This window comes from Diaphorina citri, unplaced genomic scaffold (genome assembly GCF_000475195.1).
Source record: "Diaphorina citri unplaced genomic scaffold, Diaci psyllid genome assembly version 1.1 scaffold364, whole genome shotgun sequence".
Taxonomy (NCBI): Eukaryota; Metazoa; Arthropoda; class Insecta; order Hemiptera; family Psyllidae; genus Diaphorina; species Diaphorina citri.
In genome coordinates, this window is record NW_007377799.1 from 106,499 (window position 1) to 123,533 (window position 17,035).

The 17,035-nt window shown below is 36.7% G+C and overlaps 2 protein-coding genes and 1 long non-coding RNA gene across 3 annotated transcripts in view; all 3 read right to left on the reverse strand.

The window, feature by feature from the left end:
• Positions 1-1,564, reverse strand: part of LOC113466943 (N-acetylmuramoyl-L-alanine amidase sle1-like) — a 5,393-nt gene extending 3,829 nt beyond the window's left edge. Inside the window, exon 1 of the mRNA XM_026822780.1 lies at positions 1,276-1,564. Within this exon, the coding sequence (XP_026678581.1) occupies positions 1,276-1,471 (196 nt within the window). The 5' untranslated portion in view covers positions 1,472-1,564. The remainder of the gene's footprint in view (positions 1-1,275) is intronic.
• Positions 1,565-9,784: 8,220 nt separating this feature from the next.
• LOC103508071 overlaps positions 9,785-17,035 on the reverse strand; it is an 85,074-nt gene continuing 77,823 nt past the window's right edge. The window contains exons 6-9 of the mRNA XM_026822781.1: positions 12,663-12,786; positions 11,017-11,171; positions 10,720-10,764; positions 9,785-9,811 (exon numbers count right to left, since the gene is read on the reverse strand). Of these exons, the coding sequence (XP_026678582.1) occupies positions 9,785-9,811; positions 10,720-10,764; positions 11,017-11,171; positions 12,663-12,786 (351 nt within the window). The remainder of the gene's footprint in view (positions 9,812-10,719; positions 10,765-11,016; positions 11,172-12,662; positions 12,787-17,035) is intronic.
• LOC113466945 overlaps positions 13,410-17,035 on the reverse strand; it is an 8,724-nt gene continuing 5,098 nt past the window's right edge. Inside the window, exon 2 of the long non-coding RNA XR_003391184.1 lies at positions 13,410-13,592. This is a non-coding gene — a long non-coding RNA (uncharacterized LOC113466945). The remainder of the gene's footprint in view (positions 13,593-17,035) is intronic.

The following is a 17,035-nucleotide window of genomic DNA, read 5'->3' on the forward strand; positions in this document are numbered from 1 at the left end:
AATAACGAACATGAGGTAAAAACCAATAGAAAAATCCATAAATAAGGTTACGATAATTATGTGTTATTTTCGAAAATAATAAATTGAATTACAGCGAGAAAATTGAAATTTGTGGGATATTCTCTATTTTTCGACATTGGAATCAAATAATGAATCCATCCATATAAATATGTCATCAACTTATCGAACGAACCACAAGTTTCAAGTTTTGGATCGACAATTTTTCCTTTAGTTCGTCCGCGTATGTTTGCCTGTCTGTCTGTTTCGCCATAACCATCCAATCCGATTTTGAAGAAATTGGCCGAAATTGAACACAAAGGATTTTTTGGTCGACCCTAGGAATCGAACCCGGGACCTTCTGCATAGCAAGCGAGCATGGCTGATAGAAAGATTAGAACTCCCAGACATGGCTGATAGAAAGCATTGCGTAAGCACTTTTCACTTACCGGATCTTATTGACAGGATGCCTACAAAATACAGCATCCATTCAACTATTTACATGCCAGTAGGTAACGCCAGCCACTCACTATCAGGTAGACCTGACAGGTACGGCTAAAAAGGTCCGTCTGTCAGGTCTACCTGATACCTGGCGGACAAGTAGGTTCTAATACCGTCACTAACAGTCGTCCGTGTAGTGGACTCTGCTCGGGGAGGACTTTAAGCTGTGTCCACTGTCCACTCACGGCCATTGATCGATATAAAAAAGCTTAACTCTCTACACAAAAAGCCCACTCTCAGGCTTAGGTGTCGGGGCTATTGCCCCAAGGGATGGGTTAAGCTTATACGACTCTACGATCGATGTCGCCTGACACCGTACACTGCCTCGACAACATAGATTCACCTCGTCGATTGACGGCGACGACTCAGAGTTAACACCGTGTCAAGGGGTTTCTTTGACGTCACCCATTTGATTTACACAGGCCAGTTTAACTCTGGATTAACGAAAAACTCGGGCATAAGCATCGGGCATAAACAAAAATGCAGTTATTCTTTTGATGACCTATTTGCTTTCGGCGCACAATAATGACTGTAATAATAATAAGGTATGGAGAAGGAGAGGAAGAAGAATAGCTTTAATATCTGGAAGGAATTTCCATTGTGTTAAGCATAAATGCTTGTCACAAATGCCGTTCCCTGCTTAATACACTACGCTAACTTTTATGACTTGACTTGGACTCGAACCACCAACCTCCAGATCCGAAGCCCACCGCGCTAACCACTACACCACTGAGGTAGGTTGAATAGCTTGTATATCTGTATTTTTCTCAGACTTACCTTTAACTCCTGCTGCTGCTGCTGCTGGTAGAAACACCAGAACATAATTATCTTCAGAATTGTTTCTGCTACGTGCTGAGGCTTGCTTCTCATACTTGATGCTCACTGTATTGTTGTTGATACTATTGCCCAGACTCACTGAATCCAGATCACCGTCCAAACTAGAGGGCGATGTACTCAACAGTTGATACTCCATGATGGACTTTTTAACGAGTCAAGCTGAGTTTACTTGAATTATTAATTAGTCCAAAATAATCCAGCTGATTAAGGTTTTAGTGCATAGCTGATTATAGTCTTTTACTTGAATTATTAATTAGTCCAATTAGTCCAAAATAATCCAGCTGATTTAGGTTTTAGTGCAGAGCTGATTTTATTAGTCCACAGTAAACGCGGATTATCTCTGCCGAAACTAACAAGTCCATAGAGAAAAGCCTGCTCCAGCGGCGAGACCAACTTCTACATTACTTGGAGTTGGTTTATAGCGACTGAAGAGTTTTACAGATCCAAAAACTTCTACTTGGATAGTAGCACTCTGACCTTTCTGCAGACAAAACTTTCGTCCGTGTCGCGGACTCTGCTATGGTTTATAGGGACTGAAGAGTTTTACAGGTCCTAAAAATCTTCAATGATGCAAGGTGGTGAAATGCTGTATACCTACTACATAGGAACTGATTTTCCGTTGTTGATGAGGATTAAGTAGGTTTTGGAAAATAAAGTGAGTCTGCTTTTGACAGCTCCAAAATAATGTTGTTCCCAGTTTTCTTACTTTTCCCAATAGATTAAAACAAATAGTAAGATATAAAGTTACCAAGATACATCTGTACCTGTCTATATCATCTATACTACTTACAGTACCTACAATATGTGTGAGACACATATCTGAAATAAAAATAGGCACCCAGAGATGATGGTCTTTGAAAAAATTCCTTCCATGTTTCCTGTTTAGCACAGAATTGTTTTCTATTTTGTTGGCTAGACGCCAAAAATAAATTAGATGGAAAGGAAAACTTATCTAACAACTGGGTTGGGACTGATATGTAACACATGTTAGAATGATGCTGCTATTTTAATAAACACACTGTTGTGTACCGACAGATATCACATTTTTCCAGCATATGGGTTTCTGATGACAGACAGATTAACAAGTGCCTGTAATACAAATAAAAACTGGATTTGTAGCTGAGAGACTGATAGCCGATTTCACCAAACTTCAATCAAGCCTTAATTGAATCATTAAGCTGATTAAGCACTGATGGGGAATTAAAGTTGAAAATTGCATTTCACCAACCTCCGTTAAGACATTTCTCCCATCAATTCACCCTACTAATTCGATATCACATTTTTCCAGCATATGGGTTTCTGATGACAGACAGATTCAAGAGCCTGTAATACAAATAAAAACTTGATTTGTAGCTGAGAGACTGAGGTTCAAATCTCAGTAACAACATAAAATAATTGACCACCAAAGAAAAAAAAAGTCCCTTTTATTAAAATTTCTGTACATGAGGGGCTGGGTAACACCTTTTTATAGGACCTTCAATTTTGTGAATCAACCCCATTCCATGCATCAGAAAAAAAAATGTGTATGATGCAAATTCATCTCTAACAGTAAGTAGATAGTAAAACTGTAGAAGCATGTAATTACCTTGCCCCAAAAATTGCAACAATGAATTCCCTTATCACATTTCTCAACTGATAAGAGAAAAAACAAAATGTGTAAGTACCCAAGTGCCTACCGAATCCTAAATATAATAACTCGGTAAACAAAAGAACCTCATTGTATTGGTGGGTGTAAGCAACAAGGTGACAGATTCCTAATTAGAAGTTTTGGGTTCAAATCTCAGTAACAACATGAAATAATTGACCACCAAAGAAAAAAAGTCCCTTTTATTAAAATTTCTGTACACGAGGGGCTAGGTAACACCTTTTTTTAGGACCTTCAATTTTGTGAATCCACCCCATTCCATACATCAGAAAAAAATTGTGTATGATGCAAATTCATCTCTAACAGTAAGTAGATAGTAAAACTGTAGAAGCATGTAATTACCTTGCCCTAAAAATTGCAACAATGAATTCCCTTATCATATTTCTCAACTGATAAGAGGAAAAACAAAATGTGTAAGTACCCAAGTGCCTACCGAATCCTAAATATAATAACTCAGTAGGTAAACAAAAGAACCTCATTGTATTGGTGGGTGTAAGCAACAAGGTGACAGATTTCTAATTAGGAGTTTTGTATAAAGATGTAAAGAGTCACCAAAAATGAAACAAAGTAAGAAATATTACTAACGGCAGAGGCCACAATTGGAGTAAACTCAGTTTCAGTTACACTCTTAGATTAAGCAATACAATTGGCTGAAAGTTTTGAGATCAATCAAATAGGATTGCTTAACCCATGAGTTGAATATAAACCAAGTTTAAACTTTGATTAATCTGATTATGGCCTCAGCCATGAAACTTTTGATAATCCAGAAGTTTTGTATAAAGATGTAAAGAGTCACCAAAAATGAAACAAAGTAAGAAATATTACTAACGGCAGAGGCCACAATTGGAGTAAACTCGGGAGTCTTGTGTAAAGAGTCACCAAAAATGAAACAAAGTAAGAAATATTACTAACGGCAGAGGCCACAATTGGAGTAGGTAAACTCAGTTTCAGTTACACTCTTAGATTAAGCAATACAATTGGCTGAAAGTTTTGAGATCAATCAAATAGGATTGCTTAACCCATATTCAGTTACACTCTTAGATTAAGCAATACAATTGGCTAAAAGTTTTGAGATCAATCAATTAAGATTGCTTAACCCATGAGTTGAATATAAACCAAGTTTAAACTTTGATTAATCTGATTATGGCCTCAGCCATGAAACTTTTGATAATCCTATAGAAGGGAAAGGTAGAAGGGAAAATATACCTACCTCTCTTCTATAAGTACCTACAGTCAAATTATTTTCACTGATTTTTTTAATGTTGCAGACCTAAAAAAAAGTACATGTAACTCATGTGTAAGCCACTCCTGATGATAGGCTATAGACCCCTTCAGTGATGATGTCAGAAAACAAGATGGCGTCAAGTGCGTAGAGTAAACAAACATTTGTTTACATCTGCGTGCCTGGTGATTTCTTCAATGTTGCAGACCTAAAAAAAAGTACATGTAAGCCACTCCTGATGATAGGCTATTGTTTGAAAGACTAGAAATCAAAATGTTTACAAAGACAATACCAAAGTTAAGTCTTATTATAACACTTTTTTTTTGTGTGTGTGTTTTACACAACTGTGTTAAAACACCTCCTGGATTTTGAACTACTGTGCAAACCACAACACACAAGGTATTTTTAAATTTGCTATCTAAAGACTTTAGTGCAAGTTTCAAAGCCTGCAACAAAGATTGGTCAGATCTCACTACATGGGCGTATCACTCAACTGGTAAGTAGAATAAAGACTGATGCTTAATTTTAGATTAAAAAGTAGCGATGAAAACTCACTCAATAACACATAAATGTGCCTCTCGGCCTGAAATCCTGGCACCTTCTGCATGGAAAGCAAGTGCATTACTTACCACTCAGCTAACCACTACACCACACACCACTGATCTTAGTCATTGTATAAAACTTAACATCTTTGTAACACTGTGTTGTTTTTATTTTTAACGTTACCTGGATGACACTCATAGGCAATAAATAGGTACCTACACCTAGGTACTAGATACCTACCACCAATAGTAAGATATAAAGTTACCAAGATACATATCTGTACCTGTCTATATCATCTATACTACTTACAGTACCTACAATATATGTGAGACACATATCTGAAATAAAAATAGGCACCCAGAGATGATGGTCTTTGAAAAAATTCCTTCCATGTTTCCTGTTTAGCACAGAAGTAGCTTGAATATCTGTATTTTTCTCAGACTTACCTTTAACTCCTGCTGCCGGTAGAAACACCAGAACATAATTATCTTCAGAATGGTTTCTGCTACGTGCTGAGGCTTGCTTCTCATACTTGATGCTCACTGTATTATTGTTGATACTATTGCCCAGACTCACTGAATCCAGATCACCCTCCAAACTAGAGGGCGATGTACTCAACAGTTGATACTCCATGATGGACTTTCTAACGAGTCAAGCTGAGTTTACTTGAATTATTAATTAGTCCAAAATAATCCAGCTGATTAAGGTTTTAGTGCATAGCTGATTATATTAGTCCACAGTAAACGCGGATTATCTCTGCAGAAACTAACAAGTCCATAGAGAAAAGCCTGCTCCAGTGGCGAGGCCCTTCTACATTACTTGGAGTTGGTTTATAGCGACTGAAGAGTTTTACAGGTCCAAAAACTCTTCAATGATGCGAGGTGATGAAATGTTGTATACCTACCTACTGCATAGGAACTGATTTTCCGTTGATGATGAGGATTATTGGTTATTGGACTCAATTCAACACGACTGTCACATTGTTTATGTTTTTTTTTTTTTTTTTTAAAAAAAACTAAAATTTGAAACACTACTTATTTGACACTTTTGAGTTATATAATCTGGAAAAGGTTCATTTTTTTCAACAGTTCATTCGTATGAGAATAATAAGTGCCTAATGGTTTTCTGCGTTTTACAATTTACATTTTTTATTAATGGTACCTATATGAGTTTTGTCTTTGTAAACATTTGAATGAATAGTACTTGAGTATTTATTGCCTTTGTAAACATTTCGGTATATATACATATCAAAAGAAAAAGGAGAAAAGAAGAACAATAATAATAATACTACTGATAATAATATAATAGTGCTTATAATTTATATACTGCTCGAATTGGACTGAAAAGTCCCTTTACTCCAGCAGTAAGCTACTACTATTATTGTGGTCAAATTCTCAAATTATATTGAGGATAAAATTCCATACGCAAGCGAGCGCGTTACCACTGGGAATTTGGTCACAAAAGGAATTTTATCATTAGAATTTCTGTGCTGAGTCGGGAATCGAACCCGGGACCTTCTGCATGGCAAGCAAGCACGTTACCACTAGACTATTACATCATTACAGTCATTACTCGAGAGGTAGGTATATTCTGGAAATCAATAAGTAGTTGATTCGGTAGAAAGATGTCATCACTTCCCTATTGTTATAAAACAGAGAGGTTCTTAACCTTTTCAAAGTGGCGGACCACAAATATACCAAAACACAACTCTTTACGAATCACATGATTTAATCAAATCAAATCATGAATTTTATTTGTGGTAAAGAAGAGCTTATTCCAGACTAGTTAGCTTGGAGGCTAGCGCGCCTTGCAAGCGCTAGGACGTGGGTTCGATTTTCACCCGGGGCCGAATTTATCCTAAACAGATAAGGTTCGTTCTCGGAACGGCTGGCCCTTATCCTGTCCTCCTCCTCTCTTCGCTACTTTGGCAGTTACAGACCTTAGAAGTTACGGTTCCCTTTATCAAACTTGTGTTTAAAGAGCTTTTTCACAAATTTTGTAGAAATCACAGCATTACCAAGTGCCCCCCTTGCAATCAATTTCCAAATTTCAATCATCTTTTTACACAGGTAATGCCGCCACTGGTCGCTACTCGACTGAAGTTTTCTTTCCCCCTATCCTATTGAGCTGACAGAAAACTTAATTTTGCACCTTCTAAGCGGACCACGGGCCACTTTTAAGTCGCGAACAATAGGTTAAGAACGCCTGGCTTAAAACAAGGTCGCTACTCGTACCATGTCAAGTCTCTATTTCAGTTAGAGAGACTAGAGGTCCCTAAACTCCTGTAACAGTAGGTACCTCAACCAATATCTACCTCTAACAGTGACTACCTCTATCTAACAGTGTGACCTCTAATGATAAAGATAACGTTATCAGTAGCGATAGGTAAGTGAGGTAATAATATAATAGTGCTTTATTATACTGCTCGAATAGGACTGAAAATTCCCTTTACTCCAGCAGTAGGCTACTACTATTATTGTGGTCAAATTCTCAAATTATATTGAGGATAAAATTCCATACCTTGGCTGGGATTGACCCCACGCCCTCCTGTTTACCAGGCGAGCGCCTTGACCACTACAGCACCGAACAATAGAGGATAAGGAAAGTAAAAAGTGGAGTGGCGTGTTTCATCAATGACCGAATGGGAGATTTTTAATCCCCTAGTGATTCAATTGATAAATAATTCCAGGTTTAAATGTGAAGTAAATGTGTTTACAAACGTACTTATCACTTATTTACATGATGATGACTAATTTTGGAAAAGAAAAAAAACGGTTCGCTATTTTATTTGGTTGGACAAAATTGAATGGAAAAATATATTCCTCAAACCTACAGGTAAACAAAATCACTCTATTAGTTGAAACTAATTAACCACACTCTCAATTGAATCACAGAAAACTGCCATGACTATTAATAAAAATAGAAAGCAATTTAATCTACCCAGGTAGTCTCTAACTAACCTAGGTAGGTACCTACCTAATGAGCGATGAAATACTTCACTCTATCATGACTATGATGTGAGTTTTAATGATAATGGGCAGAAATTTTCAAAACTTGGACAACATTTAGCCAGCCTAGTTAGCTTGGTAGATCGAGCTTCTACCTAGTAAGTCCTTGGTCGCGATTTTCCGCCCGGGGCGGATTTTACCCTAAACAAAAGCTTCGTTCTCGGAACGGCTGGCTTTCTGCCATCCTGTCTTCTTTCTCCGTTTGCTTTTGGGACGATAAGACCTTATAGGAAACACAGTTCTAGCAAACCTCTTTAAAAAAATCGAACAAAATCGAACGACACGGTGGCAGAACTTGTGAAGCATTAGATTTCAGATAAAGACGTCGAAACTCAAGAAATTTCTACGGAATTCCAACAAAAAGACGCACTTTCTCATTAATTGAACAAGGGTATTGTGGTGTATTCGAGAATATTCCACAAATTAAAAAAGAAAAAAAAGCATCCTGTCCACAAGCCTACACCACTAAACTTTTTACAGTTAAAAAACGCAACTAACTTTCTAATTAGTTGAACATTTAGATAAAGATATTATGGCGGATTCGAGAAAAATTCCATAAATTCAAACAGTTTAATAGACGCACCAACTTTTCACAAAAAAAAACATTAACTTCTTCATTACAACTACCCACTTAGACAAGAATATTGATCGCGAGAATTATCACTAATATCGCTAACTACACATGGATTTTGATCAATCTGAGAATTATCGCTAGTAGCTATGGATTTAACGCTAAAAACAGAGTGAGTTCACAGGACTTTCAACCCGAAAAACGCACTAACTTTCTAATTAGTTGAACATCATTTAGATAAAGATATTATGGCGGATTCGAGAAAAATTCCACAAATTCAAACAGTTTAAAAGACGCACCAACTTTTCACAGTTTAAAAGAAAAAAAAACATTACTTAACTTTTTCATTACAACTACCCACTTAGACAAGGATATTGATGGCGAGAAATATCACTAATATCGCTAACTGGACATGGATTTTGATCAATCTGAGAATTATCGCTAGTAGCTATGGATTTAACGCTAAAAACAGAGTGAGTTCACAGGACTTTCAACCCGACAACGCTGACAAACGCTGCGAAATAAACAGTTATATTAACTGGTCACTAAAGAGGCTGAAACTGACGGCAACACCAGTCATCATTTTACTTCAAACCCTGTTATCAATTCGTACTATCAATAATCAATAAATGAGAGTCGAAATAAACAGTTATATTAACTGGTCACTAAGAGGCTGAAACTGACGGCAACACCAGTCATCATTTTACTTCAAACCCTGTTATCAATTCGTACTATCAATAATCAATAAATGAGAGGAAAGTGAAAGTATTAGTAATGTGCAAGTTGTGATCTTGAACTTGACTTCTAGTTGGAGTGATCATAAGTGTAGTAATAAAAGTAAAAGTAACGGAGAAAGTAATAGAAGAGATGTGAATGGTAGTAGAAGTAGTAAGCTGGATGGAGTGCATGCTAGACGTAAGGAATGTAAAAGGTGATAGAATTGAAGCTTAACATCACTGTAAAACTGCTAAGGTCTTTGATGAAATTATGGAATTAATTGTGATAGAACACAGAGTGACACAGTGACATGGATTTAAGAAAAGTAGTCAGTGATAGAGTTCTGTTATTGCTTCAACAAAATCAGTAATGAGCAATATCTACTTGCCTGTGAGCTATTAACAATAGGTACTATCATTTTGATGGCGATACAAGAAGGAAGTCCTCAGAGGGAACTACCCGACACCTTTGTTCAAAGATCTCTTGAAAATGGATAACCAAAGAATAATAATTAAGCAAATTGTCGGTTTGTGAATGATACTTTTGGGCGATACAAGGAGGAAGTCCTCAGAGGGAACTACCCGACACCTGTGTTCAAAGATCTCTTGAAAATGGATAACCAAAGAATAATAATTAAGCAAATTGTCGGTTTGTGAATGATACTTTTGGCTAAGAAGATGAAACTCATAATTATTATTTCATCTACTCTTGTTTAAACTGTGAGCAAATTGTCTCAGAGGGAACTACCCGACACCTTTGTTCAAAGATCTCTTGAAAATGGATAACCAAAGAATAATAATTAAGCAAACTGTCGGTTTGTGAATGATACTTTTGGCTAAGAAGATGAAACTCATAATTATTATTTCATCTACTCTTGTTTAAACTGTGAGCAAATTGTCTTGAAAATGGATAACCAAAGAATAATAATTAAGCAAATTGTCGGTTTGTGAATGATACTTTTGTCTAAGACGATGAAATTCATAATTATTATTTCATCTACTCTTGTTTAAACTGTGAGCAAATTGATCAGACAAACCACAGACTTCACCATCACATACTAATTCCACATTTATGTCTTGCGTTAAGGTATTTTCGGAAACCTTCAAACTTTCTTCTCAGTACCCATTTATCCAACATGATATGTTATATCAACATATCTATGTATATGTAAATATCTATGTACTAACATACTATTTTTTTAGTCCTGTGGCGAGAGTTTCAGCCACATATTTTTTGTAAAGATTTTGATTTAGTTTTCCCGAATAAAATTCAGTCGATATCAAGTTTTCCACATAACTTTTTTTACTCTCTACACATATGGGGACTACAGAATGGCAGAGAATAGAGAAGAATGGAGGAATGTCATTAGAAGAATCTGAGCAACCTTCGACTACCAAAATGCAACAACAATGATCATGATGATTAACCTTTTTTCCATCAATATTTTCTAAATTTTAGAAAACATTTCTGAAAGCAACTTCACATTTTACCAAATTTTGACGTCACAACAACTATGTTATGAAATGTGTTTAAAGGTTTTTCTCTGTAATACGTCATAATCATAAGTCATAACTTTTGCAAAGTTCGATATTTTTCTATTGAAACTGGGCCTAATTCCGCAAATAATTCGATAATTTCCGCAAATAATTCGATATTTTCCGCAAATAATTTCAATTACCTGTCCATCAGTGATATGGCGCACATGTATCTTGAGGAATCTCTCCTGTGGCGCAACATGAAATATATCATGATTTGCAGGACTTTTGCATGTACAAATCTGTAGGTACTTGGCTAAAAAAATCTACGATTTGGTTTCTAACCTCTGAAAGAAAAAAAAAAACTCTTCGATGATTTTGTATTGTTCCTATCCCATTTTTTCCTAAGAATAACTTTTGCAAAGTTCGATATTTTTTCTATTGAAAGTGAGCCTCATTCCGCAAATAATTGGATATTTTCCGCAAATAATTTCAATTACCTGTCCATCAGTGATATGGCGCACATGTATCTTGAGGAATCTCTCCTGTGGCGCAACATGCCGAGGTCTATTAGCATAGGATGCGCCTAGAGGTGCGCGCACTCGCTCTACATGACCTGGCTTCGGACTGGCGGGCCTTAGACTTTCCAACAGTTCTGAAATAAAATCAAGAGTGTGAATAAGCATGAGAAATATTTTACGAACGACATGTAAATTCTGCCAAGAGTTAAATGGCAAGTTGTTGAAAAACCAATAACCAATATAAAAACACCCAGGCGAACTTTATCCTAATCAGATGAAGTTTGTTCTCGGAACGGCTGGCTTTCTATCTTGTCTTCCTTCTCTCTTCGCTTTCGGGCCGATAAGAGCTTAGCAGTAAGATTTTCCTCTATTAAGAAAAGAAGAAAAAAAATGTCTATAAAAAAATTATTTTAATGTCTGTGTTTAACATTTAATTTAACAGTCAACCATATAATATTTGTGGTCAATTTTCCATCATCATTCAAGCAATTCACCAACACTTCTCACTTTACATTTTGTAATACAACCTTACTAAAAACCCAAGTTCAATGCCACCCTGAACAAAATTGGAACTCCATTCACGTCCATCCCGTATTATCAATTAACACTGATAAACCGATAAGGCAATTGAACACACACGCAGTATGTACGTCTCAATTAATAGAAAACTAGACGGACAACAAACAAACACAATGGTTATCTATTAACCCCAACTTAATTATTTGTGTTATTTATGAGTATGCTACTTATTACTTTACTTATTACCGACAGGACATGGCGCAATATGTCTACAGCAGCGCGCAGACTGATCATACACTTCCAACACTTCATACATTTCCGACAAATTTTGTATTTTGCTTCCTATGTTAAGTAATGGTTTTGAAGTTCTGTATAACATTACCATTTGGTTTTTCTTTTCAAACTTAGTATATCGTTTTTTGGGCCCAAATTTCAGCACAAACCCTCGAATCCCTCGAGCAGAAAAATATGTAGCTACCGGAGTAAACGAGAAAATAGCTGACAATAATTTAAAAATACTGATAGTTCGGGAGTGTATTCCAATATTTTGTCTATAGTGATGAATTTTTACTTTCTATTTTATTCCATGTTTTCATTATTGAACTAAAAATCTTCGCAGATGAAGTACAAGTATCCCCATCCGTGGCACAAGTTCCGGTTTTAACGGATGGGTATACCATTCATTTGTTGAATACATATATTATGTAATTGAGAGATTCGTACCGAATAGCTAATAAATGGAAACTTCATAAATAAAATAAATAACTCTATGTAGCTAAGTACTTACTCTCTTGACTAAGCTGCTGCTGTTGTTCGGCATAGGCCCGCGGGATGGGCCAATGATGATCCAGGGAACTCTGTCGTCTCTCTTCCAATTTCCGGATAATCTGTTCCGCATCCAGTACCGTAGCCGGGTCTTCACAAGTGGATGAGTGAGAAGTGTTTGGAGGTGTGGAGGTGTTGGCCCTAGGGTGTATCATGCCCATGATTAATTCACCGGGTATGGAATTGATATTCAAAGGTGACTTAGAAAAGTTCATACTGGATAAATAATCACGCAACTTATTGCAGTCAGAAAATTAATGTTCTTTCACATATGCACTTACCACACTCTTCAGTACTCTCACAATCATTGACAGAGAGGCGCCTATGTGTAGAACTAACATCTGACTGGTTGGTTTCGGATTCCAGATCTCCACTTTCTTCACCATCTTCAGTCCCGTCATTATCCTGGAAGGGAAGGGAAAACAGAATAGATGAAACTAATGGATCAATGAACTGCTTTGAAGTTCTGTATAACATTACCATTTAGTTCTTCTTTTCAAACTTGGTATATCGTTTTTGGGGCCCAAATTTCAGCACAAACCCTCGACTCCCTCGAGCGGGAAAATATGTAGCTACCGCAGTAAACAAGAAAATAGCTGACAATAATTTAAAAATGCTGATAGTTCGGGGGTGTATTCCAATATTTTGTCTATAGTGATGAATTTTTACTATTTTATTCCATGTTTTCATTATTGAACTAAAAATCTTCGCAGATGGAGTACAAGTATCTCCATCCGTGGCATCAGTTCCGGCTTTACCGGATGGGTATACCATTCATTTGTTGCATACATATGTAATTGAGAGATTTGTACCGAATAGCTAATAAATGGAAACTTCATAAATAAAATAAATAAAACTCTATAAATGGAAACTTCATAAATAAAATAAATAAAACTCTATAAATGGAAACTTCATAAATAAAATAAATAAAACTCTATGTAGCTAAGTACTTACTCTCTTGACTAAGCTGCTGTTGTTGTTCGGCATAGGCCCGCGGGATGGGCCAATGATGATCCAGGGAACTCTGCCGTCTCTCTTCCAACTTCCGGATAATCTGTTCCGCATCCAGTACCGTAGCCGGGTCTTCACAAGTGGATGAGTGAGAAGTGTTTGGAGGTGTGGAGGTGTTGGGAGGTGTGGAGGGGGGAGGAGTGGAGGTGACTAGATTGCCGCGGGCGTCGCCGCACGAACAGACGTCCTCGGAGGTTTGACTGAAATTGTGGACAAAGAACAGAAAGGGTTAAAAAAGGAATGAACTTGCTCTGAATAATTGGATTTATAGTCAGCTGATAGATCATTGAACTTGAGCAACGTTTTTGTTTTTAAAAGATGAGTGTTTCACCGCCGTTTTTATTTCGTAGCGATGAAACAACTGCTACATTGGACGCTCGTGGTCTGTGTCGTAGCATGCCCACCAAATTTCACGAACATCGGATAGTACCGTTCAGGAATTATGGTGGTGATATAAACAAAAGTTTTAGTAGGTCTAGGTCTGACAGACTTATGCCTCTCAAACGATCTTACAAACTTGGGTGTTTCAGACGATCTGACAGATATCTCAATACAGTCCTGAGGATGGCATCATAAGATGCTGAAACATGTTCACTCTTTTCCATCAATAAATTTGTTTATTTCGTCCAGTGAAGACCTATTTTCTTGAGAAATGAAATAACTAATACTCTTCTTCTTGAGTTGGTAGTTGGTAGGGTTTTCATTTCTCAATTTATATGGAACTTCACAAAGTTACTGAGTTTTCCATCAAGATGTTGACCTATTTTCTTATTTTAGTATTAGACTTGGGTCTCTCACATAATCTGTCAGACTTAGGTCGATCAGACTCAAGTCTCACTTTATTGTTCCAATCAATACAAGAGACCTTGTTTAGACTGCGGGAGCAAAGGGACTTTCAGGCCTATTCGGGCAGGATGAACAAGGTATGTATATTTTGTTCTGTTGAATATGTTTTATATTTATATGTTGAATATGTCATGAATAATATTAGTTGCTTTTAAATAAAAATATGAATTTTTATTTTTATTTATTTCATTTTGGTAGATTTCAACATTGACTTAATTAGAGATTTAATAACCCAAAAAAGATGTTTTTAATTATCCAAAAAGGAGTTTTTAGTGGTCCAAAAAGGAGGAGATTTTAAAAGCTCCTGTGTGTATCATTAAATACTCCTTTTGGATTATTTAGTATTTATAGTAGAAAAAATCTCCCATTAGTGAAATCTCTCGTTAGGACATTGGTGAAATCCACCATTTTATGTTTATGTGTACTCACTTCTGTTGTATATGCGCCACTCTCATATGCGCTATATCATGATAGATGGTAATGGAAACATGTTTCCACGGGTGTGCTTGGAATGTATGGTGCAATCACTCAGCCCCATACAGAGAAAGAAAGAAAGAAAGAAAGAAAGAGAGAGAGAGAGAGAGAAAGAGAAGCAGGAAGAGAAGATGAGAGGGGGAGTGTGGGAGGAAGAGAGAGGAGAGAGGAACGGAAAGCAAAGTAAATGAAAGTGAAGAGAGAAAAAAAAATCACGCAATAGAACGAGATGAAGAATAGAGGTAGGAAGAGAGAGAGAGAGAGAGAGTGGGAGGGAATGAGGGATAGAAAAATTGAGGAGGGAGTGAACGAATGTGGGACAGGGAGAGGGAGGGAACAGGAAAAGACAGAGGAAGAGGGAGGGAACACACAAATTGCTAGTGAAGTGAAAGCAATAAAAAAGAGGAGAGAAAAATATAAAGGAAGATAGAGAGAGGGAGGAGGAAAAAGGGAAGGATATAGAGAGAAAATGGTAAAAAGAGAAGAGGAAGAGAGAGAGGAAGAAAGGGAGGGAGTGAGAGAGAAGGAGAGGTATTGGGGTGAAAGAACAAGTTTGGAAAAGTTCCAAATTCGCAGCAAGAATAATGATGAAAATTAGAGGGAGGGAAAGAAAGAGGAAGGAGAAAAAGAGCCTAGAGAGAGAGAATGAGAGAGAGAGAGAGAGAGAGAAAGAGAGAGAGAGAGAGAGGGAGGCAGATATTGTACGAGGGAGAGAGGGAAGGAGGGAGAACAAGCAAGCGCGTTACTGTTAAAAATGAAATAATACTCAACAACTCGAATTATTATTTATTTGAACACATCTTTATTCTTATAATTTTTCTTTCGAACTAAAAAAACTCGAATTATTATTTATTTGAACACATCTTTATTCTTATAATTTTTCTTTCGAACTAAAAACTGAACAAACCTTTTTTTCCAAAACAAAAACAAACAAAAAAAAAATAATATTTTTTAAAATTTCCCTCCTTTTTTTCACGTAAAGGTCATTTAACACGTTACCACTGGGAATTTGGTCACAAAAGGAATTTGATCATTAGAATTTCTGTGCTGAGTCGGGAATCGAACCCGGGACCTCCTGCATGGCAAGCAAGCACGTTACCACTAGACTATTACATCATTACAGTCATTACTCGAGAGGTATATTCTGGAAATCAATAAGTAGTTATTCGGTAGAAAGATGTCATCACTTCTCTATTGTTTAAAACAGAGAGGTTCTTAACCTAATCAAAGTGGCGGACCACAAATATACCAAAACACAACTCTTTACCTATACGAATCACTTGATTTAATCAAATCAAATCATGAATTTTATTTGTGATAAAGAAGAGCTTTTTCCAGACTAGTTAGCTTGGAGGCTAGCGCGCCTTGTAGCGCGCCTTGCCAGGTCCACAGTAAACGCGGATTATCTCTGCCGAAACTAACAAGTCCATAGAGAAAAGCCTGCTCCAGAGGCGAGGCCAACTTCCTACGTTACTTGGAGTTAGTTTATAGGGACTGAAGAGTTTTACAGGTCCAAAAACTTCTACTTGGGTAGTAGCACTCTGACCTTTCTGCAGACAAAACTTTCGTCCGTGTCGCGGACTCTGCTATGGTTTAAAGCGACTGAAGAGTTTTACAGGTCCAAAAACTCTTCAATGATGCAAGGTGGTGAAATGTTGTATACCTACTACATAGGAACTGATTTTCCGTTGATGATGAGGATTATTGGTTATTGGACTCAATTCAACACGACTGTCACATTGTTTATGTTTGTTTTTTTTTCCACTAAAATTTAACACACTACTTATTTGACACTTTTGAGTTGTATAATCTGGAAAAGGTTTATTTTTTTCAACAGTTCATTCGTATGAGAATAATAAGTAAGTGCCTTATGGTTTTCTGCGTTTTACAATTTACATTTATTTTATTAATGGTACCTACATCAGTTTTGTCTTTGTAAACATTTGAATGAATAGTACTTGAGTATTTATTGCCTTTTTAAACATTTCTGTATAAATACATATCAAAAGAAAAAGGAGAAAAGAAGAACAATAATAGTAATAATATAATAAATAATATAATAATAGTGCTTATTTATACTGCTCGAATAGGACTGAAAAGTCCCTTTACTCCAGCAGTGGGCTACTACTATTATTGTGGTCAAATTCTCAAATTATATTGAGGATAAAATTCCATACCTCGGCTGGGATTGAACCCACGCCCTCCTGTTTACCAGGCGAGCGCCTTGACCACTACACCACCAAGGCCTAATGTTTTAGAGGGTAAGCAGTAGACTACATTGTGTGCTGGTGAGGTGAAAAATGAAAGGAATAGGAGATAACAA